Source organism: Oncorhynchus keta, chromosome 32 (assembly GCF_023373465.1).
Source record: "Oncorhynchus keta strain PuntledgeMale-10-30-2019 chromosome 32, Oket_V2, whole genome shotgun sequence".
In the NCBI taxonomy this organism is placed as follows: domain Eukaryota; kingdom Metazoa; phylum Chordata; class Actinopteri; order Salmoniformes; family Salmonidae; genus Oncorhynchus; species Oncorhynchus keta.
Window position 1 is genome coordinate 29,040,911 of NC_068452.1, and position 26,378 is coordinate 29,067,288.

At 42.7% G+C, this 26,378-nt stretch overlaps 1 protein-coding gene and 1 long non-coding RNA gene across 2 annotated transcripts; one reads left to right on the forward strand and one right to left on the reverse strand.

Moving 5' to 3' along the window:
* Nucleotides 1–11,592: 11,592 nt before the first annotated feature.
* Nucleotides 11,593–12,760, forward strand: LOC127914511 (uncharacterized). Its single transcript, XR_008088683.1, has 3 exons — nt 11,593–11,841; nt 12,120–12,165; nt 12,719–12,760. It is a non-coding gene; the product is annotated as an uncharacterized LOC127914511 (long non-coding RNA).
* Nucleotides 12,761–14,447: 1,687 nt separating this feature from the next.
* Nucleotides 14,448–16,275, reverse strand: LOC118365565 (interleukin-8-like). Its single transcript, XM_035747879.2, has 4 exons — nt 16,005–16,275; nt 15,504–15,636; nt 15,170–15,256; nt 14,448–14,873 (listed from the first exon to the last, which is right to left on the reverse strand). Exons 1-4 carry the CDS (start codon nt 16,066–16,068, stop codon nt 14,864–14,866), a joined length of 294 nt encoding a protein of 97 aa, XP_035603772.1. The 5' UTR covers nt 16,069–16,275; the 3' UTR covers nt 14,448–14,863.
* Between the last annotated feature and the right edge of the window lie 10,103 nt (nt 16,276–26,378).

Genomic DNA, 26,378 nt, shown 5'->3' on the forward strand with positions numbered 1-26,378 from the left:
TGTGGGTGTACTGAAGTGCTTATGTTCCTAGCTTCAACAGTGAAGTAATATCTGACAATACAAAACAATACACACAAAATCTAAAGTAAAATAATCAAATGAAGAAATATGTAAATATTAGGATGAGCAATGTCAGAGTCCGGAATGTAAATATACATGTAGATATGATGGGATGTATAGACATTATGGATAGTATATGTAAACCAATAGTTAAATAAGATAGGCCTTGACTAGAATACAGTATTTACATATGAAGTGGGTAAAACAGTATGTAAACATTATTAAAGTGACCAGTGTTCCATGACTATGTACATAAGGTAGCTGTCTCTATTAGTACAGGATGGTAGCCAGCTAGTGACAGTGACAGTTCAGTGCAGGGTACTGAGTGTATGCCGGCTAGTGGTGACTATTTAACAGTCTGATGGCCTTAAGATAGAAGCTGTTTTTCAGTATCTCAGTCCCAGCTTTGATGCACCTACAGTATACCGACCCCACCTTCTACATAGTAGCAGGGTGAACAGGCCATGGCTTGGGTGGCTGAGGTCATTAATGATCTTTTTGGCCTTACTGTGACACCGGGTGCTGTAGATGTCCTGGAGGGCAGGCAGTGCGCCCCCCGGTGATGAGTTGGGCAGACCGCACCACCCTCTGGACAGGACGGTGTAGTTGCTGTACCAGGCTGTGATACAGCCCGACAGGATGCTCTCAATGGTCCATATGTAGAAGTTTGTGAGAGTCTTAGGGTCCTAGCCAAATTTCTTCAGTCTCCGGAGGTTGAAGACGTGCTGTTGCACGTACCTGGATGTGTGTTTGTTCTTCAGCTTTTGTACACCCCTACAGTTGACACAGTGCTTTCTCTATCCCAAATGTACTCTCTCTCTCTGACTATGCCCTCTCACATTGTGGGATCTCCCTTCTACAAACTGCTGCAACATGTCGGAATCCTTGGCCCCAAAGCACAGAAGCGAGTTTGGAACATAGGTCAACACTGCCCCACTGATCACCCCTTTTACACTCAACGCTGCCCCACTGATCACCCCTTTTACACTCAACGCTGCCCCACTGATCACCCCTTTTACACTCAACGCTGCCCCACTGATCACCCCTTTTACACTCAACGCTGCCCCACTGATCACCCCTTTTACACTCAACGCTGCCCCACTGATCACCCCTTTTACACTCAACGCTGCCCCACTGATCACCCCTTTTACACTCAACGCTGCCCCACTGATCACCCCTTTTACACTCAACGCTGCCCCACTGATCACCCCTTTTACACTCAACGTGGCCCCACTGATCACCCCTTTTACACTCAACGCTGCCCCACTGATCACCCCTTTTACACTCAACGTGGCCCCACTGATCACCCCTTTTACACTCAACGCTGCCCCACTGATCACCCCTTTTACACTCAACGCTGCCCCACTGATCACCCCTTTTACACTCAACGTGGCCCCACTGATCACCCCTTTTACACTCAACGCTGCCCCACTGATCACCCCTTTTACACTCAACGCTGCCCCACTGATCACCCCTTTTACACTCAACGCTGCCCCACTGATCACCCCTTTTACACTCAACGCTGCCCAACTGATCACCCCTTTTTCACTCAACACTACCCCACTGATCACCCCTTTTACCAGCTCCAGAGAGCAAAGCACACCACAGTGTGAGCCCCGAGCCGCGTGACTCAAAGCGTGCGCTTACTCTGGGCGGCGGATACACAACAAATCGAAACAATTCCACTTCAGGAAATGTTCACATGCATCCATTCCCAGTTTGTCCTTTACCCAGCCCGACACAATGTGTAGGTTGGCCAAAAAGCAAGAATACACTCTTTACAAAAGTCTCACTCCTACCTGTCCAAACTAATTTCTGGTAGAATACTCATGGCAAACGTTGGAAGTCTCCACTGCACCTGTCACCGCAGGTAGGCCTTCTTCATCCTGGACTGGCTCAACCTCTGAGCCTTCATCACTGCCACTCCATTTCAAGATCATCAAGGTTCTCAAGAGAGCATGAATACCTATAAGTCATATTGGTTTGTAATCAGGAGACGTAGGTATGTACACCTCGAACAAAGATGTATATTCAGGAGACAAATCTCTGACCTTAACAGCACAATTTTTACACCGTTGCATCATTGCACTTCCTCCACTGACGCTCGCTGTTCTGGGGAATTCCCAAGCCTCTCCAGTCAAATGTTATAAGGATCAAAAATCCTTGAAAGTAGGTCCTGAGCTCATGCGACTGACGAATTTGGCGGATGCCAGGAGAACACTACCTGCCCGAATGCATAGTGTCAGCTGTAAAGTAAGGGGGAAGAGGAATAACAGTCTGGGGCTGTTTTTCATGGTTCGAGCTAGGCCCCTTAGTTCCAGTGAAGGGAAATCTTAACGCTACAGCATACAATGACATTCTAGACAATTCTGTGCTTCCAACCTTGTAGCAACAGTTTGGGGAATCCCCTTTCCTGTTTCAGCATTTCAATAACCCAGTGAACAAAGTCATACAGAAATGTTTGTAGAATGCTCTTGTGGCTGAATGGAAGCAAGTCCTCCCAGCAATGTTCCAACATCTAGTGGAAAACCTTCCCAGAAAAGTGTAGGCTGTTATAGCAGAAAAGGGGGGAACAACTCCATATTCATTCCCATGATTTTGGACTGAGATGTTCGACGAGCAGGTGTACACATTCCTTTGGTCATGTAGTGTAGCTTTTTTTCCCTCTGAAAACCAGATGTGGGAACTCCGCTTAGGCGTTTTCTTTTGCACCTGCTTTGTTAGGTTCGCCAGGCATAAACAACAGACTGCTGCAACCTGATTGGCTGAACACATTAATCAGCATCCGGGACTAGCATTCCTAGGCATTAGCCACTTCTAGCATGGTTGTCACTAGTTACCACAGCCACAAAGTCATACACCCCATGTAATTCTACGATTTATCTTCTTAAAATCTGATTTTAACCGAACCCTAATCAAAACTAGCTGCTAACCTAACCCTAACCTTAAATTTAAAAAAGCATACATTTTTACGATATAGCCATTTTGACTTGGTGACTGTGGTAACTAGTGAAAACCTTATTTGAAGGTTGAATGGAGAATGTTTTATGTATGAACCAGTCCACGGGGATACGAGCATATGTATAGCCGGCTGCTTTGGACAGTAAGATGACATGACTCAATATCTGCCAGCCTTTGTCTATTGCTGCTCATTGAAACTACCATAGGATACACTGTAATACTTTAGTTGGTATAATTTGAAACATTTGTACAAATAGTCTATTACAGAGTCTTTATAACCAGGTACTGAAATGATGGAATGTCTTTGAAATTGGGCCAAATATGTTTAGCATATTTTCTATGTGTGTGTAAAAAGTAACTAAAATACACCTTAAGTTTGGGAGTGCCACCATTTGCTTATCTTTTTAACGTTTATTGAAATATTTTTTTTTGCCTACAAAAGTAGCATAATTTTGTAGTCCAATTTTGTAGTCTTGTAGTCCAATTGTTGTGCTCTCTGTCACTTGTGTTTGCAGAGTTAAAGTTGCTTACATAGTCCGCTCAGGACAGAGAATCCCAGTGAAGGCTCATGTGGAGGACAACATCCTCTATCCAGCCCACGTTCATGTCCATGATCAAAGACATGGGTTCCTCAATAAGTTGAAATGTATTGTCTTTCTGTCTTAGTATACTGCTTGGAAAGACAACAGTGCCTGTGACAACAATCATAGTCTACTTGTGATCTGTTCTGTTACCATCTGGTACTGTGTTTATACTCAGGTGCATATGAGGCTTCGTTGGCCTGTTCTACATGCCATGTGTATGTAAATTAAGTCTACGTCGACAAGCAGCCCCAACCTGAGTAGAGGTGAAGGACACTCAAGGACATTCAGAGACTTGTCCCGAAGCCAGTCCTGTGTTGTCTTGACTGTGTGCTTACGGTTGTTGTCCTGTTGGAAGGGGAACCTTCGGCCCAGTCTGAGGTCCTGAGTGCTCTGGAGCAGGTCTTCATCAAGGATCTCTCTGTACTTTGGTCCGTTCATCTTTCCCTCGATCCTAACTAGTCTCCCAGCGGTGCCTGGTTTCTTCCAGACGTGCCGCTTGGCATTCAGGCCAAAGAGTTCTATCTTGGTTTCATTAGACCAGAGAATCTTGTTTCTCATGGTCTGAGAGTCTTTAGGTTCCTTTCGGCAAACTCCAAGCGGGTTGTCACGTACCTTTTACTGAGGAGTGGCTTCCGTCTGGCCACTCTACCATAAAGGCTTGATTTGTAGAGTGCTGCAGAGATGGTTATCCTTCTGGAAGATTCTCCCATCTCCACAGAGGAACTCTGGAGCTCTGTCATTGGGTTCTTGGTCACCTCCCTGATCCCTCGATTGCTCAGTTTGCCCGGCTGGCTAGCTCTAGGAAGATTCTTGGTGGTTCCAAACTTCTTCCATTTAAGAATGATGGAGGCCACTGTGTTCTTGGGCCCCTTAATGCTGCAGAAATGTTTTGGTACCCTTCCCCGGATCTGTGCCTCGACACAATCCCATCTCGGAGCTCTACGCCCAATTCCTTTGCCTGCATGGCTTGGCTTTTGCTCTGACATGCACTGTCATCTGTGGGACCTTATATAGACAGGTATGTACATTTTCAAATTATGTTCAATTAATTGAATTTACCACAGACGGACTCCAATCAAGTTGTATAAACATCTTAAGGATGATCAATGGAAACAGGATGCACCTGAGCTCAATTTCGAGTCTCACAGCAAAAGGTCTTAATACTTATGAAAATAAGGTACTTTTTACCCCATACATTTTCCCTGACACCCAAAAGTACTAATTACATTTTGAATGCTTAGCAGGATAGGAAAATTGTGTAATTCACACACTTATCAAGAGAACATCCCATCTCTACTGCCCATGATCTGGCAGACTCACTAAACACAAATGCTTTGTTTGTAAATTATGTTAGTGTTAGAGTGTGCACATAGCTATCCATAATATATATATATATTATTTTTATTATTATACATTTTGGGGGGACAAATATACATATTCTCGGTCTTATCCATAGTAAACTCATCATGTAGACTACCCTCACTGTAACTGTGAGCTGTTGGCTAGAGTGCATTTGTCAAGACGAGAGTAGACACATTTGCATTTTTATTTTTGTACAAAAATGGCGGTAAAGTAGAAAATGCGATTGAAACACATTGAACTTTAGATTTATATTTGGTACATGAAAACATAAGGGAAAAAGTACATGTTGTGTCAACTATGTCATCATGCACTGACTTAACAACAAGTCAGTTTGGTGGAAACACACTCTTTATGCGGATTTTATAATAGCGACTCCAACCCCAATCGATGCGTGGAACAGATGTGGGTGAGGCTAGGTTAACGTAAGGGTGATATTTAAAAAAAAAAAAATTACTCACAAACGCTCTGATGAAGGCCGTGAGGCCAACACGTAAAGCTCATTAAAGAGCAGTGATACTATCAAGAGCAGTGTGCTGGTTCCTTCTTTTTTCTCATAATATTTGCATGAAAATCTGTTGCCGAATGGATGGAAACCTAGCTACTGATGTGGTTTTCCTACAGCAAGGCTCAGTGCAAAATGGCAGTGTTCCCATTGTTTACAAAAGTTTTTCTTTATTATGTCCAAACAAACATGTCTCCAACCCTCATATTTACACACTCACAAACTGAAAATATATATGTGTACATTGTACAATCAATTAGTGTGAGAGAGAGCCTCAAATATCACATTAATTTGTACATATCCACTGTATACATGAACTGCAGAAAAGTTGTTTCCTGTTTCAGTCACCCTCGCATGGGTCAAACAAACACTGTAATGTTCCGAACTTATTTCAGTGTGGTGCCAGTACAACAACCTCTACCTCAATGTAAGCAAAACAAAGGAGCTGATCATGGACTACAGGAAAAGGTGGGCCGAACAGGCCCCATTAACATCGATGGGGTTGTAGTGGAGTAGGTCGAGAGTTTCAAGTTCCTTGGTGTCCACATCACCAATGAACTATCATGGTCCAAACACACCAAGACAGTCGTGAAGAGGGCACGGCAACACCTGAAAATATTTGGCATGGGACCTCAGATCCTCAAAGTTCTACATCTGCACCATCAAGAGTATCCTGACCGGCTGCATCACTGCCTAGTATGGCAACTGCAAGGCATCTGACCGTAAGGCGCTACAGAGGATAGTGCATACGGCCCAGTACATCACCGGGGCCAAGCTTCCTGCCATCCAGGACCTATAGACTAGGCGGTGTCAGAGGAAGGCCCAAAAAATTGTCAGACTCCAGTCACCCAAGTCATAGACTGTTCTTTCTGCTGCCGCAAAGCAAGCGAGATACAGGAGCTCCAAGTCTAGGACCAAAAGGCTCCTTAACAGCTTCTACTCCCAAGCCATAAATAAGACTACTGAACAATTAATCAAATGGCCATCAAGACTATTTACATTGACACCCCCTCATTTGTTTTTACACTGCTGCTACATGCTGTCTATTATCTATGCATAGTCACTTTACCCATACCTACATGTGCAAATGACCTCCACTAACCTGTACCCCACACACTGACTCGGTACCGGTACCCCCTGTATATAGCCTCATTATTTTGTTACTTTTTTTATTTTTTACTTCAGTTTAACTCTTTCTTGAAATGCATTGTGGTTAAGGGCTTGTAAGCATTTAATGTGTGTTGTATTCGGCGCATGTGACAAATACGATTTGATTTGATTGACAATAGATCCTCCCACAATGCAAGCAATGGCCGCAGTCAAAACTTGATTACCTTTGATCACATGATTTTTGTCAAGTTCATGCAGTCGACATGTAGGTGCATGTCAGACAATTTGTATCCCCATAATGCAACACACTTCAAAATTATTTGACAAAAGAGCTAAGAACGCGCCCATATTTTTTTTTTGCTGGCCAGGTCATGTGATCGGGCCAAGTTTAATTACAAAAATAACTTTCAAACACATAAAAGACACACTCCTCCATTTGTCTTATGGCCTTGGGCAAATCCCCGCAGCCATCTCTGTAGTCAGCCCAAATGATTAGCCAGGCAAAATAAATTGGCAATTTTACGCACCTCAGCCCTCGTTTTTCATCGAGTTTGCGAGTGTACAATTATATTCACTCTGGGGCACGAAACGCCTTATAATTCAATTCGCGATTATTGTACATCTGCAAAAAAAATTATGACTGAAAACTGAGAACACAACAGTGGAAGGAAAGAGTGAGAAATTTAATCTAAAATTAATTAACTCATCCCTTGCCCTGCAAGTGTCAACTCGTCAGACATCAGAAGTATCCACATAATTTGAGGGGAAAGGGTGTGTCTTTTAAGTGTTTGGAATGCAGCTCTTCTTGGTTATTCCCAAACCACCTCTCACTCCGACCAACCAGTGTTGCCAACTCCTCAGTAAGGAAAGTAGCTATTGGCTGTCCTAAATGTCGCTAGCAGTCGCTAGATGACGTAATCACCTAATTTGCATAATTGACCATGTGCATGTAATTGTGATGGACGATGTAGGAGAGAGGAATAACGTTGTGGGAGAGACAAAAAGTGACTAACAAAACAACCTAAATATGTTTAGAACTACAAATGAACTTTCTTCTGTCGATTCTTGTTTTTTTTTATGTCACAATTCCAACCCTCCTCCTCCTTTATCCGGGTTTGGGACTGGCAAAAGTGACCCAAAAGGACACTCTGGCGGAGTTACTTCATTTTTAATTTAATTTTTATAGTATTTTTTTTTTGTTTAGTTTTCTTAATTCGGTTTGGTTTTTGACCGTGTGGTCCACTTAGGAGCCTACAACAAGTTAAAGTAAAACATGAACATTTTTAACCATACATTTAAAAAAAAAAAATTTTGTATACAACCTACAAATCTAAATTGACCAAAAAGAGACAATAGAAAAAACTGTCAATGGCAATGTGAGAAAATTATGGTAACTAGTCTGGCCCTAATTCAGGTTAATAGTTTTTTAAAATGTAAGCCAGGGCGGGATCAGCCAGTGGCGGCTTCCCGCATGTGCGATTCATTTGCAGTCCGTCGAGGAGGGTTTGAACATCTCCTGCTCTGATTGCAGCTGGGAGGGACTGCTGCACGAAGACTGCGCTGCCTGTGAGTGCTTTGGGACAGGCCCACCCGCTGCTCATTGAGAAGAGTAAGAACGATATGTGCTTTCAAGTCAGAATCTCCAAAAGTCTCCAATAACACCAGAAAAAGTTCACTCGATTTGTCGCTAGTCACTTTTTTGAAAATGTGTCGCTAGAGGGGTCTGAATAATCGCTAAATATAGCGACAAAGTCGCTAAATTGGCAACACTGCTACCAACTCGCTCGGAGTGCCCTCTATTGTCACGTGTTGCTGACATAACTCAGAGGGTAACTTCCAGAGTGGTGCTTTGGCAAATGTTTTAACCTTTTATTTAACTAGGCAAGTCAGTTAAGAACAAATTATTATTTACAATGACGGCCTACCCAATAAAGTCCCTTGAATTGAGTGGTGAGAGGATCTGCCACGCCCTGACCTTAGAGATACTTTTTATGTCTCTGTTTTGGTTTGGTCAGGGCGTGAGCTGGGGTGGGCATTCTATGTTTTGTGTTCTATGTTTTCTATTTCTTTGTGTTTGGCCTGGTATGGTTCTCAATCAGGGACAGCTGTCTATTGTTGTCTCTGATTGGGAACCATACTAGGAGTACCCTTTTCCCACCTGTGTGTGTGGGAGGATGACTTTCTTTATGGCACTTAGCCTTAAGCTTCACGGTTTTGTTTTGTAGTGTGTTGTTTTGTTCTGCATCTTTTTCTTTATTAAAGAACATGTACGCCCACAACGCTGCACCTTGGTCCGCTCCTTTCATCAGCCGTGACAGGATCAGTAAACCCATCAACTTCCACTTTTAAATAATAAAACATTAGTAGGCTAAATAAACACTTAAACATTTAATTTCATAAGTATCTCATCTTTTGTATTTGTCAAGTCTCGAATTCAGACATAAACAAATGCACGTGTCATATAATTAGTCACGCTTCTCCATTCTTGTGTGAAGTTTCACATCCGTTACACTCACCCCCCTTTTGACCTTCCTCCTTTTTCCGCAGCAACCAGTAATCCGGGTCAACAGCATCAATGTAACAGAATAACTTTACGTCTGTCCCCTCGCCCATACCCGGGCGCACACATCGACAACAGTCACCCTCGAAGCATCGTTACCCATCGCTCCACAAAAGCCGCGGCCCTTGCAGAGCAAGGGGAACTACTACTTCAAGGTCTCAGAGCAAGTGACGTAACCGATTGAAACGCTATTTAGCGCGCACCGCTAACTAAGCTAGCCGTTTCACATCCGTTACATACATATAAATATATGGAAGAGTGATGGCCGAACGGCATAGGCAAGATGCTACAATTTTGCTCCTTCAGTTTATGGACGCTTGTACGTGAACACGCAAATGGAGGGGGGAAGGGGGTGATTTGGGATTCAAGTGTGTGTTTCAACTAGCCTAATCCCTTCATCGAATGTTCTATGGGGCAAAATCATGAAGTGATACCACATCAGGGCCTGCGTTGAATTGTGAGATGGGGTTTATGATGGGAAAAGGGTGGGCAGTGGACAATGGAGGGGGCGGAATTAGACCACTTTGAGGAACCGATAGTGTGAGAGGAAAATAAGTATTTACTTCAACAAAAGCCTATGTGTGTTTTGTTGTGATGCTGTTAGTGAGCTGTGGGAGCTGGGCTGGCCCTAGCCCGAATTGCATGAAATTAGTTATACAATTGCTAGATGTTCTCTCTGACACATGGCAAAATGTGTAGAATTGCAGAAAACCTGCTTTAAAATGGCAATACTTCCTCTATAGTCAATGGCAAAATGTATAGAATTGCAGGAAACTAACTTTAAAACATAAAACGCTAGGCCCAGCCCTGATCATACATTATAATTACAAAAGTATGTGAACAGCCCTTCAAATTTGTGGATTCTTCTATTTCAGCGACGTCTGTTGCTGACAGGTGTAGCAAATCGAGCACACAGCCATGCAATCTCCATAAACAAACATTTGCATTAAAATGGCCTTACTGAATAGCTCAGTGACATTCAACGTGGCACCGTCATAGGATTCCACCTTTCCAAGAAGTCAGTTCATCAAATTTCGTAAAAATTGTCTGTCCTCTGTTGCAAAGCTCACTCCGGAGTTCCAAATTGCCTCTAGAAGCAACGTCAGCACAATAACTGTTTGTCGGGAGCTTCATAAAATGGGTTTCCATGGCCGGGCAAATGCACACAAACTTTCATTGCAAAACAGTGTATTTTAATCAATTATTTGGTGACATATGAATATATTTAGTATAGTTTTATTCAAAAAGGATAACCTTTTTAATGTTTCACTAATAGTATTTTTATGAAATTTCACTGAGGAAGGTGGTCCTCCCCTTCCTCCTCTGAGGAGCCTCCACTGTTGTAGACTGAAGTGGGTCCTATGCAATGAGCTGTTAGCTAATGAGAGCATGAAACCTTCCTAAATTTAAAGGTATCTGGGCACCAAGCCTCCAAGCCATAAAGATAGAGAGATTACGTGGTTCTGTAGCTCGGCGCATGGCGCTTGTAACGCCAGGATAGTGGGTTCGATTCCCGGGACCACCCATACGTAGAATGTATGCACACATGACTGTAAGTCGCTTTGGATAAAAGCGTCTGCTAAATGGCATATATTTTATATTTATTTTTATTTTACTTTTTTTAAAGGAAATGTCAATATCTGGAGGCCTCACATGATGAATTGAACAAGGTATGCACAGTACAAGAAAAGGCACTTTGCGCATAGTACCTTAGCATATTGCTAAGTGCAAAAAAGCCCAACCAGCGCAGAGGATCTCATTCTCCCTGCTGCGATTGTTATGTGCACTGAAATCACGGGATAGTCAGCCTCCAACAAACTTAAAACCATACCCCTATCCAATGACACCATGAGGAAGAGAATCCAGGACATGTCTGAGGACATATCGTGTCAGACATCATAGGGCAACACTGCAAAGGGCCATTATGCACAGCAGCTTGATGAATCCACAGATGTGGCTAAAAATGCAATTCTAATGGTCTATGTCAGACACGTCTGGGATTATAACTTTGAGGAGTAGTTCCTCTTTAGTGCTGATTTGCCCAACACCACCGCAGAGGCTGTCTTTAGCACAATGGATATGCACCGTGGGCTCCGTGGGACTGGTCTGGAATGGGTGTGTTGGTGTGACCACTGATGGGGCAGCTGCCATAACGGGAAAACACTACGGATTAGTAAAGCTGATCCTGGAGAGAGCACCGAGTGCGACGTGGAACCACTGCTTCCTACACAGGGAGGCTTTGGTAGCGAAGGACATCGTGCCTGAGCTCCACGCCACTCTACAGAATGTGATCAAGTGTATCAACTATATCAAAAAGAGTTCCATGAAAAGCAGGTGTTTCCAGGCCTTCTGCATGGATATGGGGAGCGAGCACCAGCAGGTGTCTCCAGGACTTCTGCAGGGATATGGGGAGGGAGCACCAGCAGGTGTTTCCAGGCCTTCTGTAGGGATATTGGGAGGGAGCACCAGCAGGTGTTTCCAGGCCTTCTGCAGGGATATGGGGAGGGAGCACCAGCAGGTGTTTCCAGGCCTTCTGCAGGGATATGGGGAGGGAGCACCAGCAGGTGTCTCCAGGCCTTCTGCAGGGATATGGGGAGGGAGCACCAGCAGGTGTTTCCAGGCCTTCTGCAGGGATATGGGGAGGGAGCACCAGCAGGTGTTTCCAGGCCTTCTGCAGGGATATGGGGAGGGAGCACCAGCAGGTGTCTCCAGGACTTCTTGCAGGGATATGGGGAGGGAGCACCAGCAGGTGTCTCCAGGACTTCTGCAGGGATATGGGGAGGGAGCACCAGCAGGTGTCTCCAGACCTTCTGCAGGAATATGGGGAGGGAGCACCAGCAGGTGTTTCCAGGCCTTCTGCAGGGATATGGGGAGGGAGCACCAGCAGGTGTTTCCAGGCCTTCTGCGGGGATATGGGGAGGGAGCACCAGCAGGTGTCTCCAGGACTTCTTGCAGGGATATGGGGAGGGAGCACCAGCAGGTGTTTCCAGGCCTTCTGCAGGGATATGGGGAGGGAGCACCAGCAGGTGTTTCCAGGCCTTCTGCAGGGATATGGGGAGGGAGCACCAGCAGGTGTTTCCAGGCCTTCTGCAGGGATATGGGGAGGGAGCACCACCAGGTGTTTCCAGGCCTTCTGCAGGGATATGGGGATGGAGCACCAGCAGGTGTTTCCAGGCCTTCTGCAGGGATATGGGGAGGGAGCACCAGCAGGTGTCTCCAGGACTTCTTGCAGGGATATGGGGAGGGAGAACCAGCAGGTGTCTCCAGGACTTCTGCAGGGATATGGGGAGGGAGCACCAGCAGGTGTCTCCAGGACTTCTGCAGGGATATGGGGACGGAGCACCAGCAGGTGTCTCCAGACCTTCTGCAGGAATATGGGGAGGGAGCACAAGCAGGTGTTTCCAGGCCTTCTGCAGGGATATGGGAAGGGAGCACCAGCAGGTGTTTCCAGGCCTTCTGCAGGGATATGGGAGGGAGCACCAGCAGGTGTTTCCAGGCCTTCTGCGGGGATATGGGGAGGGAGCACCAGCAGGTGTTTCCAGGCCTTCTTGCAGGGATATGGGGAGGGAGCACCAGCAGGTGTCTCCAGGCCTTCTGCAGGGATATGGGGAGGGAGCACCAGCAGGTGTCTCCAGGCCTTCTACAGGGATTTGGGGTGGGAGCACCAGCAGGTGCTTTATCATGCAGAGGTCTACTGGCTTTCCAGGGTAAACTTTTGGGTCACTTTTATGAGCTTAGAATATTTTGATTGTGAGGAATGGCTTGCGCAGGTTGCCTACCTTGCGGATATTTTTGATCATCTGAATTTGCTCAATGTGTCAATGTAAGGGAGGGGGGACAATCAATTTGAACAGATGGACAAAGTGGATTCCTTCAAGATTAAGCTTACTGTTTGGGCATATCATGTTTCTAACCGGAGGTTTGACATGTTTCCCAATGCTGATTTCGAGATTCAGAATCTGATCAGCATAGCGCATCACGACACACTGAAAAAACCCGCTAAACAGCATCTTGTCAACCTGCAGGGAAAGTTTTGCGACTACTTGTTGGAGGAGAACAGGAGACTAGATGACTGGACACCGGACACCTTTCGAGTGGAGATGGGAAGCCTCATGTTGCCAAGCAACGAAAAGGATCTGCTGTTGGAGCTGTCATTTGATCGCGGACGGAGCATGAAGTTCACGGAAATGACACTGCCACAGTTCTGGTGTAATGGGAGAGTATCTTGCTCTCGCCTGTCATGGATCATGCTACCGTTCAGCACTACCTATCTGTGTGAAAGTGACTTCTCTACTATGGCCGTGCTGAAAACTAAAAGTAGAAACAAATTGCACTGCCAGCATGACCTCCGAGTTGCCCTGCCAACCATCACCCCAGACTTCAATGAACTTATCAAACTAAAGAAACACCCCCAGCTTTCACACTGTCAGGCCACACACACACACACGCGCACGTGCGGGCACGCACATACAAGATATATAAACAGGTTAATGAGTTATTGTTCACTCTGTTAATTATTATTGTTAATTAATTCTGACATTCATATAACATATCATTGAACGGGTTAAAAACATAAACCTTTAAAAAATATATTTTCAAAGCTGTGAAACTATTCACATGGTAATTGATGATTAAGAATTCCTAATGATTTTTTTTTCTTCTATTTCAAACACTGGTATGTGTTACAGTTCATTAACATTCTTGGGCTGGATTTGATGTCATGTTGTGAGTCTGATAATTTATTACACCCAACTCCTGAACTGGTCGCTTAGTTAAATGGCTTATTCTCATGAATTTATACTACATGTTTTCTCAGTTAATATGGCTGTGTAATGCCTTTCTTTAATACCATAATTGAGTCTATTTTGCAAGAAAGCAGCTGCAATACAACAATACAAAATGTAATCATCAACAGTCCATCATATTGGGTCGCAACTCAATTGTCATTGTCAAATGTGGGTCCCCAGGCAAAATGAGCTGAGAACCACTGCTCTAAAGTGACTTGTATCCAAGCCGAGCTCATTGGCCACTGTGTAAAAACAAGCACTATCTTAATCCATGACTCAAACGGGCAACAATGAATGACCCTTTTCCTTTCAAATGGAAATCCAACTTTTGGTTTACTGTGAGGAGATGTCCCTATTTTTACTGAATGATTGCTTGTTAGTATTGTTGTTACAATGCTCTACCCTCCCTTGCTTCAGGGAAAAGTGTCATAAAGCTTGTCTAAGTCCAGCTGTTATAAAAAGCTGTGATTGCATTTTAGAGTAATGGTTATATACAGGAAATAGAGACAGCGAGAGGCAGATTTCAGAGGTTTCTTTCACGCATTTATTGTAATTTAATTAGATTGGAAGTTTCAACATGATCCAACAGTTTAATATGAATAAATAGGCAAATAAATATATCAATAAATATACTGAGGTTTGTATTACGAAATCATTCCAATACAACCGGAATGCATGTAAATCTCATAATTTGATTATAACAATGAAAGAAAAACAATTGATAAATTAAAATAAAATATAAGTTTAGTACATAGTACTTGGTTGTATATAAGAAACGGACTGTCTTTTCTCTTAAAACAGTCTCATGCCACTCTCAATCTAATGTTGTATTTCAACCTGGATAGAACATGATAGAATTCAGCCTATCAAGCTTATAAATACTTATTTGGTTTGTATCTTCAGAATCCCAGAGTATTCATGGAATGATTCCCCCTCTTCATTTTTTGCTGTTGAGGAAAATAAAAGATTACGTTATTACAATATAATTGCCCATGTGAAGTTAATTCACAACTTTTTGTGAAGCAAGATCAGAAAATTCCCCAAGCTCAGGATAAGGAAAGATAAGGAAAGATTAAATAATGTCACTAGACATATTTCTGTCAGGTGAAGCAAGTCATGCTCTGCTGTATTTATGACATAATTTTGTCCAATTTTGTCTTTGTTAAAAGACAGTCATCCTATCTGTGTTGTTTTACCCGGTCGGTTTATATCCTTAGGCTGTACAAGTTGATATTGTACTTACTTGGCCAGCATCTTCTCAATGACCCTCTTGACCCAAGGAGCGCTGACATCCAGACAAATCTCCTGACCGCTCTTGCTCAGAGTGGCACTACAGGACAGACACACAGCACAGTCAGACAATCATGAAACCTGGTAATAACTACATTTTAATGTCAGCGTTAGCTAGTGAAATTGGATGGTAGTCAGGGAGTAGGACTGATTAATTGAAGTTATATATTTTTGAAATGAACATTATATAGTAACCACATTTAATGTCAACATCCTATAATAACCATATTTTACAGTAAGCATTTGCCAGTGTAATATGACTATAATCAGGAAGCAGCAGGACTCACATGATCTCAGTGTCTCTGCAGTGCGAGCTGGGAGGGAACATCTCCACCTTCTTAATGAGTCTACCAATTCGTCTGCTTTCCGTCTCAATGCAGCGACATCGCAGGTCAGCCCCCATGCCTCTCAGACTCATCCCTGTTAGAGGTAAGAGGTCATGGGTCAGTGGTAGAAGGAATACACAGTTATCCACCGAGATGACAAACACACTTGATTAGTTAGAGAGAGGGAAAGAGAGAAAGTCATCCAAGCATGACTGTAAGTTGCTCTGGATAAAAGTGTGTGTTAAATGGCATATATACAGTATATATACAGTATATATTTCATATATATATATATATATATATATGAGAGAGAGAGATGCAGATGTATTTGTATGTACAATAAGATACAAGATACAGTACAATAAAGGTAAATAGTAATCCTACTGCTCATAACCATTATATTCATGTCCATTGGTGTCAATGCATTGAGTCAGAGTGATGTAGGTAATAATATAAACTCACCCTCAGTAATGGTCAGGAGGGCCAGGAGCACAATGACAAGGCTGGCTGACATTCTGATGCTCATCTTGGGGTTACAGGTGATCCTACTAGAAATCCTCTAATAAAGTCTATGGTTGTTATCTAGCTGGTAACAGGTATTGTAAAGTAGTTTATTGTTATATCTTTCTCTCTTTGTCAGTCCAGTTGCGAGTTCTTTCTGTCCTTCCTTCTCTGTCTGTGGAGAGTTTGAATCTGCCGCTATGAGAAGAAAACCGCTTTGTCTGCCACTGTGGGGAGAGAGCTGTTTTAAAGCCGAGTCCTGGAAGTGAGTCATTGTGGCATGTGAAAGATTGTGAAATCGGGGATTTGGCTGACTTTGAGGGCTGATTAAGGTAGGGAATTTCTCCCTTTAACTCATGAGTGACAGTAAGACACATTGACTTGGTACTGGTACCCCCTGTATATAACCTCATTATTGTTATTTTATTGTGTTACTTTTTTATAGATTTAATTTTTTACTTTAGTTTACTTTGTAAATATTTTCTTAATTCTATTTTCTTAAAACTGCATTGTTGGTTAAGCGCTTGTAAGTAAGCATTTCACGGTAATACAACACCTGTTGTATTCGGCACATGTGACAAATGAAATTTGATTTGATTTTGATTTATCAACAGCTTTCTCATGGAACAACCTGTCACATCATACAGATGGAAAAATGCCAAATGAAAGTGTCATGACATTTGATGAAATGCTTGAGTTTTGAATGCATTGATGATTCTTTACTAACCAGATTTTTTCTTTACTAACCAGAGTAAAGTGCACAGTGCTATATTGCTCACTGACAACTATGTATTAACACATTTAAGATGAGTACATTGGAATCATAATTGACATCAACTAATAGAACATTTCTAATGCAACCTAGCTGTGGAAAAATGGCTGAAATATGCGTATTGTGTCACAAGACATTCGTCACACAGGATGGAAGGTTTCAACAAAGAATCATCATCGCCAGTGATTAGGCTCACCGGATCACAAAACTTCTGACCCTAACTATGATATGAGCGCCAGTAGTTTTCCCTGACAGCCTGGCCTCAGACCCTATTTATTTTATTCTACCATTGAATGGGGCATGATATACTGTATGTTCGTTCACCTACTACTGTATGATGGGGAGTTTCAATGAAGACATAGTAGAGGAAAGCAGGCTTGAATTGAATCCAATTGAATTACATTCAATAATCTTTTATTAAAAGTACTACATTTTATTCCAAGTAGGGCTACTTTACACCACCCGGGCCTCTAAAGCTGACTGATGTTTTATTTACAAAAATAGGCCTACCTAATAACACTTTAAATCATCACCTCTGTGCATGCTTTACACCGAGTATAGGAAACATTAAGAACACCTGCTCTTTCCATGACATAGACTAACCAGGTGAATCCAGGTGAAATCTATGATCCCTTATTGATGTCACTTGTTAAATCCACTTCAAATCAGTGTAGATGAAGGGGAGGAGACAGGTTAAAGAAGGATTTTTAAGCCTTGAGGCAATTGAGATATGGATTGGGTCTATGTGCCATTCAGAGAGTGAATGGGCAAGACAAAATATTTAAATGCCTTTGAACAGGGGGGTATGGTAGTAGATGCAAGGTGCACCGATTTGTGTCAAGAACTGCAACACTGCTGGGTTTTTCACACTGAACAGTTTCCTTTGTGTTTTCAAGAATGGTCCTCCACCCAAAGGACATCCAGCCAATTTGAAACAACTGTGGAAAACATTGGATTCAACATGGGCCAGGATCCCTGGGGAACACTTTTGACACCTTGCAGAGTCTATGCCCCCGACGAATTGAGGCTGTTCTGACGGCAAAAGGGGGAGTTCCTACTCTTTGGTATATTCAGTCTATATCACAATCTCTGTCCACACTTTAAATACAATGTTCTGTAATAAACATTACATTCACTAAAACAGGAAGTGACAAACAATACAATTTAAGTAGACATTGAGTAACTGAAATGACATTCCTCCAGACAGGCAGGGTGCCAGAGACTCAGCTTTCCGTGAGAACTAAACACATGAAGAAAACAAACAAACATGAACCAACACATCTGGCCTGTACAACTTCGACATCACACCATGAATGACCATTCAGCCCCCATCTATGAGAGGAAGTGTTTTAAAAAAAATTGTAATAAGATTGATGGGGGGTTTTATATAAATTAGTTCACCGATTTTGCTGCAATGCATGTGCTATAAATAGGGAAGGGAGTTTTTTCTGACTTTAAAGTGACCTCACTGGGAAAACTCAGTAACTAATTACAGAGGGCTCATTTAAGTGGTGAGGCAAAAGCAACCAACTGTATACAAAAGTCAAGGAGGGAAGTCAGCAAGGTGCATCTGCAACAATTGAAAGGCACACACTATAGGGACAGGTCGAAATCTACTGGGGGGAGGGTTGTGTGTTTTTTTATTGGGCACAGGGAATGGTAGTGCTGTAACTGCAGATTTCCTCCTCTTCCTCTGAAGAGGAGTAAGGATCGGACCAAGATGTGGCATGGTAAGTGTTCATGACGATTTTAATAAGAAAAACACTGAACACTATGAAATACAAAAACAATAAACGAATATGTGAAATAACCAAACCGAAACAGTACAGTGTGGCGACAAACACACACACGGAAACAAACACCCACAAACCAACAGTGAAAACCAGGCTACCTAAGTAGGATTCTCAATCAGAGACAACTAACGACACCTGCCTCTGATGGAGAACCATACTAGGCTGAAACAGAAACCAAACATAGTAGACTGCCCACCCCAACTCACGCCCTGACCATAATAAATAAAGACAAAACAAAGGAAATAAAGGTCAGAATGTGACAAGTGCGTTTTTTCCCTGGTTTACATTCAATCTTCTGTCTGTATTTTCCCTATAAACAATGGCTTGACTTACTTTTTATATTATCTTAATAAAGTTTAGAAACATTTGTGAAGGTTTGGTAAGTCAAGCTTAAGCTACTGCAGACCTGTGATATAAGCTCTCCCAACCCGGCTCTCCAACTGACTCAGACAGTTGAACTTGAGGTGAGGAAGTCTGTTTTAGGCCTACCAGAGTTACTCATATAATCTAACAATATAATGCTTATCTTTATACAAATATTTGGATCGAAAATTTATGAATTAGCCTCCTTTTGTACGTCTCTATCTGTATAGCTGACGCAGGAGCCATTTGACATAAAGAAATGCATCTAGGTGTTGTAGCATGCCCTTGGCATATCTCTCTCTCTGATGTTAAGTCTAAGCTTCTCTTCCATTTGTACATAAAACATTCTCCATTCAGGCTGCAATGGAGTCGGTTTACTCTCCAAATCGATTTAATGACGAGAAGGCGGGAAAAAAAACGGGAAAATATGTGTTCTTTCTTTACAAAACACAATTTTCCACCACCATACTAGTGGCTAATGCTACTTCCTGATGTTGTGCTCCGTGTAGAGCCAGGGGTCACCCTTAGTGGAATTGCCAACAACCAGATGCATATATATAACAGATGCATCTGGTTGTGGGTTGTGGGCATTTCACATTCTTAAAATAAAGTGGTGATCCTAACTGACCTAAGACAGGGAATTTTTACTAGGATTACTGAGTTTAAATGAGTTTAAATGTATTTGGCTAAGGTGTATCTCTAAGGTGTATCTCTATATATCTATATATATATCTATATATACACTGCTCAAATAAATAAAGGGAACACTTAAACAACACAATGTAACTCCAAGTCACTTAGGAAGCAACACTGATTGACAATAAATTTCACATGCTGTTGTGCAAATGGAATAGACAACAGGTGGAAATTATAGGCATTTAGCTAGACACCCCCAATAAAGGAGTGGTTCTGCAGGTGGGGACCACAGACCACTTCTCAGTTCCTATGCTTCCTGGCTGATGTTTTGGTCATTTTTGAATGCTGGGGGTGCATTCACTCTAGTGGTAGCATGAACGTAGTCTACAACCCACACAAGTGGCTCAGGTAGTGCAGCTCATCCAGGATGGCACATCAATGCGAGATGTGGCAAGAAGGTTTGCTGTGTCTGTCAGCGTAGTGTCCAGAGCATGGAGGCGCTGCCAGAGACAGGCCAGTACATCAGGAGACGTGGAGGAGGCCGTAGGAGGGCAACAACCCAGCTGTAGGACCGTTACCTCCGCCTTTGTGCAAGGAGGAGCAGGAGGAGCCCTGCCAGAGCCCTGCAAAATGATCTCTAGCAGGCCACAAATGTGCATGTGTCTGCTCAAATGGTCAGAAACAGACTCCATGAGGGTGGTATGAGGGTCCGACGTCCACATACAGACCAAAACAGTGCAGGACGTTTGGCATTTGCCAGAGAACACTGTGCTCTTTAGCAGTTTCCACTGAGCACATGTGACAACGTGACAGTCATCGATCTGCTGCCTGCAACATCCTCCAGCATGACCGGTTTGGTGGTGGGTCAGTCATGGTGTGGGGTGGCATTTCTTTGGGGGCGGCACAGCCCTCCATGTGCTGTAGCCTGACTGCCATTTATAATGATCCTCAGACCCCTTGTGAGACCATATGCTGGTGTGGTTGGCCTTGGGTTCCTCCTAATGCAAGACAATGCTAGACCTCATGTGGCTGGAGTGTGTCAGCAGTTCCTGCAAGAGGAAGGCATTGATGCTATGGCCTGGAATCGCCCATTCCCCAGACCTGTAAGCACATCTGGGACATCATGTCTTGCTCCATCCACCAACTGTTGCACCACAGACTGTCCAGGAGTTGCGGATGCTTTGTCCAAGTCTGGGAGGAGATCCCTCAGGAGACCATCCGCCACCTCATCAGGAGCATGCCCAGGCGTTGTAGGGAGGTCATACAGGCACGTGGCACCCTACCTTCTGGCATGTAACCTTGCGTTTCATGGACTGTGCCACAAAAGCATGCTGAAGTACCAAAGTCGATATCCATGTCTATAAACACAGGGTTGCTAGTTATTGTTCTTTTTGGTCATAAACATTAGTTTGAGTTAATTCTATGAGGTAGCAAGGGTGCTCAATTTATTTTACATTACAAGGGGAGGGTCATGTGATAATATTTTCAATGTTGGGGGTCATTTTTATTTTGAGTTGTACCAGCCCCCCTCCACAGTAAATATCAATCCGTCACTAACCACGTTTCCAGCCACAGTTTTTATGCAAGTAAAGTCATACATATAAAACACATCACAACAGCTGTACAATTTTGTAAATGCCGACAGATCATTTGCTCGTTCGACATTGTGTCTTTTAAAATCAGTTTTGCGAGAAATGGGGGTGAAAATGCTGTAAACTTGGAGTCACGCTATGATATGGTGTTGTGGTCCTCCCATTATTACTACTTGGGAAACCATGCAGTTTATTAGGCTACAGATTAAATAAGTTATGAAATTCACAGGGTGGTGAAAGTGCACTGTTATGAGATTGATGCTCCTTTCCAATAAATATTGAGGGTCTTATGACATGATCGATGCTTGACTGCCATTTGACAAATATAAATATTCTCGGTCTTATCCATAGTAAACTCATCATGTAGACTAGACTACCCTCACTGTATCTGATTATTGATGCTAGACGGGTGGTTTATCCCTAGTAAACTCATCATGTAGACTAGACTACCCTCACTGTATCTGATTATTGATGCTAGGCGGGTGTTTATCCCTAGTAAACTCATCATGTAGACTACCCTCACTGTATCTGATTATTGATGCTAGATGGGTGTTTATCCATAGTAAACTCATCATGTAGACTACCCTCACTGTATCTGATTATTGATGCTAGACGGGTGTTTATCCATAGTAAACTCATCATGACTAGACTACCCTCACTGTATCTGATTATTGATGCTAGACGGGTGGTTTATCCTAGTAAACTCATCATGTAGACTAGACTACCCTCACTGTATCTGATTATTGATGCTAGGCGGGTGTTTATCCATAGTAAACTCATCATGTAGACTACCCTCACTGTATCTGATTATTGATGCTAGACGGGTGTTTATCCTAGTAAACTCATCATGTAGACTACCCTCACTGTATCTGATTATTGATGCTGCTATCGGCGGGTGGTTTATCCCTAGTAAACTCATCATGTAGACTAGACTACCCTCACTGTATCTGATTATTGATGCTAGGCGGGTGGTTTATCCATAGTAAACTCATCATGTAGACTAGACTACCCTCACTGTATCTGATTATTGATGCTAGGCGGGTGGTTTATCCATAGTAAACTCATCATGTAGACTAGACTACCCTCACTGTATCTGATTATTGATGCTAGACGGGTGTTTATCCTAGTAAACTCATCATGTAGACTAGACTACCCTCACTGTATCTGATTATTGATGCTAGACGGGTGGTTTATCCCTAGTAAACTCATCATGTAGACTAGACTACCCTCACTGTATCTGATTATTGATGCTAGGCGGGTGTTTATCCATAGTAAACTCATCATGTAGACTACCCTCACTGTATCTGATTATTGATGCTAGACGGGTGTTTATCCATAGTAAACTCATCATGTAGACTACCCTCACTGTATCTGATTATTGATGCTAGACGGGTGTTTATCCATAGTAAACTCATCATGTAGACTAGACTACCCTCACTGTATCTGATTATTGATGCTAGACGGGTGTTTATCCCTAGTAAACTCATCATGTAGACTACCCTCACTGTAACTGTGAGCTGTTGGCTAGAGAGCATGTGTCATGACCAGAGTAGACACATTTTCTACATTTACATTTACATTTAAGTCATTTAGCAGACTTCTATTTAATACAACAGTTTTTGTGACAAAAATATGAGTTGAAAATGCCATAGAAACACATTGAACTTTCAATATTTATTAAGTACATGAAAATGTAAGCAAAAAAGTACATTTTTTTGTGCACTACCTCATAACACTGATTTTAATCCACAAGTCAGTTTGGTGGCAACACACCACTGATGGGAAAATTTACATATTTTCTTTATGCGGATTTTATCATATTTGCATGAAAATCTGTAGCCAATTGGATTTAAACCTAGCTACTGATGTGATTTTCCAACAGCAAGGGTCAGTGCAAAATGACAGTGTTCGCATTGTTTAAACAAGTTTTTCTTTATTATGTCCAAATAAACATGTCTCCAACCCCCATATTACACACTCACACTGGAAACATATATATGTGTACATTGTATAATCAATTACTGTGAGAGAGTCTCAAATATCACATATCTACTGTATACATGATTTGCGCAAAGTTGGTTCCTGTTTAAGTCACGTTTTTCGTCACCCTTGCGTGGGTCAAACAAAAACGCACTAATGATTGGCTGACAATAGAGAGTCACACAACGCAGGCGATGGCTGCGTTCAAAACATTATTACTTTTGATCACATGATTTTTGTAACGTTTATGCAGTCGACATGTAGGTCAATGTATATCCCCATAATGCAACACATTTTGAAAGGACTTGACAAAAGTGATCCGAATGCGCCCAGAGTTTTTTTTGCTGGCCAGGTCATGTGATCAGAAAAAAGGTAAATCACACAAACAACTTTTCTGTGAATCCCAAACCACAGTCTCGTGGGCGTTCTGTTGTCAGTTGTTGCTGACGAATCTCTGTGGGTACTTTCTGAGAGTGGTGAGGGGATAAGTAAACCCATCAACCTCAGGACACACTCGTGATGCAATTCATGTTTCACTTTTTTTTAAATGTACAAATCCCCCCCGTTGTTTTCCAAATAATATTATTATTTATTTGACCTTTATTTATTTAACTATGCAAGTCACTTAGGAGCAATTTCTTATTTACAATGATGGCCTACCAAAAGGAAAAAGGCCTACGGGATGGGGGCTGGGATTAAAAATAAATAAAAATATAGGACAAAACACACATCACGACAAGAGAGACACCACAACACTATTTAAAGAGAGACATATAAGACAACAACATAGCATGGCAGCAACTCGGTAACAGTTAAACATTTAAGGTAGGTATTTAATATTTTGCATTTGTCAAATCTCGACAGCAGACACACTGTAAACAAATACACGTGTCATATAATTAGGCACGCCTCTCCATTATTTTGTGTGAAATAACGTGGTGCTTTATGGTATTCCAATTCGCTAAGAAAGCCTGCAGCGTTGCAGGCTCAATCGAAGTGTCTACGCGCAAATGGATGGGCGAGGGAGGGGAAGGGGGGATTTAGGATTTCCCCTATGTGTTTCAACTAGCCTACTCCCTTCATCGGATGTTTTGATATGGGGCAAAATCATGATGTCACAAAGGAAGTGAAACCCCACCAGGGCCTGGGTGTGAGATGGGGTTTATGACGGGGAAAGGGGGGAGGGGATTTGTGTTTTAGTACTATATCTCTTGACACAATGATGAAAATAATCATGGCCTCTAAACCTTCAAGCTGCATACTGGACCCTATTCCAACTAAACTACTGAAAGAGCTGCTTCCTGTGCTTGGCCCTCCTATGTTGAACATAATAAACGGCTCTCTATCCACTGGATGTGTACCAAACTCAATAAAAGTGGCAGTAATAATGCCTCTCTTGAAAAAGCCAAACCTTGACCCAGAAAATATAAAAAACTATCGGCCTATATCGAATCTTCCATTCCTCTCAAAAATTTTAGAGAAGGCTGTTGCGCAGCAACTCACTGCCTTCCTGAAGACAAACAATGTATACGAAATGCTTCAGTCTGGTTTTAGACCCCATCATAGCACTGAGACGGCACTTGTGAAGGTGGTAAATGACTTTTTAATAGCATCGGACCGAGGCTCTGCATCTGTCCTCGTGCTCCTAGACCTTAGTGCTGCTTTTGATACCATCGATCACCACATTCTTTTGGAGAGATTGGAAACCCAAATTGGTCTACATGGACATGTTCTGGCCTGGTTTAGATCTTATATGTCGGAAAGATATCAGTTAGTCTCTGTGAATGGTTTGTCCTCTGACAAATCAACTGTAAATTTCGGTGTTCCTCAAGGTTCCGTTTTAGGACCACTATTGTTTTCACTATATATTTTACCTTATTTGAAAACATAATGTTAACTTTCACTGCTGTGCGGATGACACACAGCTGTACATTTCGATGAAACATGGTGAAGCCCCAAAATTGCCCTCGCTAGAAGCATGTGTTTCAGACATAAGGAAGTGGATGGCTGCAAACTTTCTACTATTAAACTCGGACAAAACAGAGATGCTTGTTCTAGGTCCCAAGAAACAAAGAGATCTTCTGTTGAATCTGACAATTAATCTTAATGGTTGTACAGTCATCTCAAATAAAACTGTGAAGGACCTCGGCGTTACTCTGGACCCTGATCTCTCTTTTGAAGAACATATCAAGACCATTTCGAGGACAGCTTTTTTCCATCTACGTAATATTGCAAAAATCAGAAACTTTCTGTCCAAAAATGATGTGCTAAATACGGCTGCTAGAATCCTGACTAGAACCAAAAAATTTGATCATATTACTCCAGTGCTAGCCTCTCTACACTGGCTTCCTGTCAAAGCAAGGGCCGATTTCAAGGTTTTACTGCTAACCTACAAAGTATTACATGGGCTTGCTCCTACCTATCTCTCTGATTTGGTCCTGCCGTACATACCTACACGTACGCTACGGTCACAAGACGCAGGCCTCCTAATTGTCCCTAGAATTTCTAAGCAAACAGCTGGAGGCAGGGCTTTCTCCTATAGAGCTCAATTTTTATGGAACGGTCTGCCTACCCATGTCAGAGACGCAAACTCGGTCTCAACCTTTAAGTCTTTACTGAAGACTCATCTCTTCAGTGGGTCATATGATTGAGTGTAGTCTGGCCCAGGAGTGGGAAGGTGAACGGAAAGGCTCTGGAGCAACGAACCGCCCTTGCTGTCTCTGCCTGGCCGGTTCCCCTCTTTCCACTGGGATTCTCTGCCTCTAACCCTATCACAGGGGCTGAGTCACTGGCTTACTGGGGCTCTCTCATGCCGTCCCTGGAGGGGGTGCGTCACCTGAGTGGGTTGATTCACTGTTGTGGTCATCCTGTCTGGGTTCGCGCCCCCCCCCCCTTGGGTTGTGCCGTGGCGGAGATCTTTGTGGGCTATACTCAAATCAAATAAAATAAAATAAAATGTTATTTGTCACATACACATGGTTAGCAGATGTTAATGCGAGTGTAGCGAAATGCTTGTGCTTCTAGTTCCGACAATGCAGTGATAACCAACAAGTAATCTAACTAACAATTCCAAAACTACTGTCTTATACACAGTGTAAGGGGATAAAGTATATGTACATAAGGATATATGAATGAGTGATGGTACAGGGCAGCATACAGTAGATGGTATCGAGTACAGTATATACATATGAGATGAGTA

What these genes read in the sequence shown, in the direction of transcription:
- LOC118365565 (XM_035747879.2), bottom strand. Translation starts at nt 16,068, where the DNA reads ATGAGCATCAGAATGTCAGCCAGCCTTGTCATTGTGCTCCTGGCCCTC. An exon ending in CCTCCTGACCATTACTGAGG is followed by an intron (nt 15,637 to 16,004) that starts GTGAGTTTATAT and finishes TACCTCTAACAG; the next exon opens with GGATGAGTCTGAGAGGCATG. An exon ending in TGCAGAGACACTGAGATCAT is followed by an intron (nt 15,257 to 15,503) that starts GTGAGTCCTGCT and finishes TCTGTCCTGTAG; the next exon opens with TGCCACTCTGAGCAAGAGCG.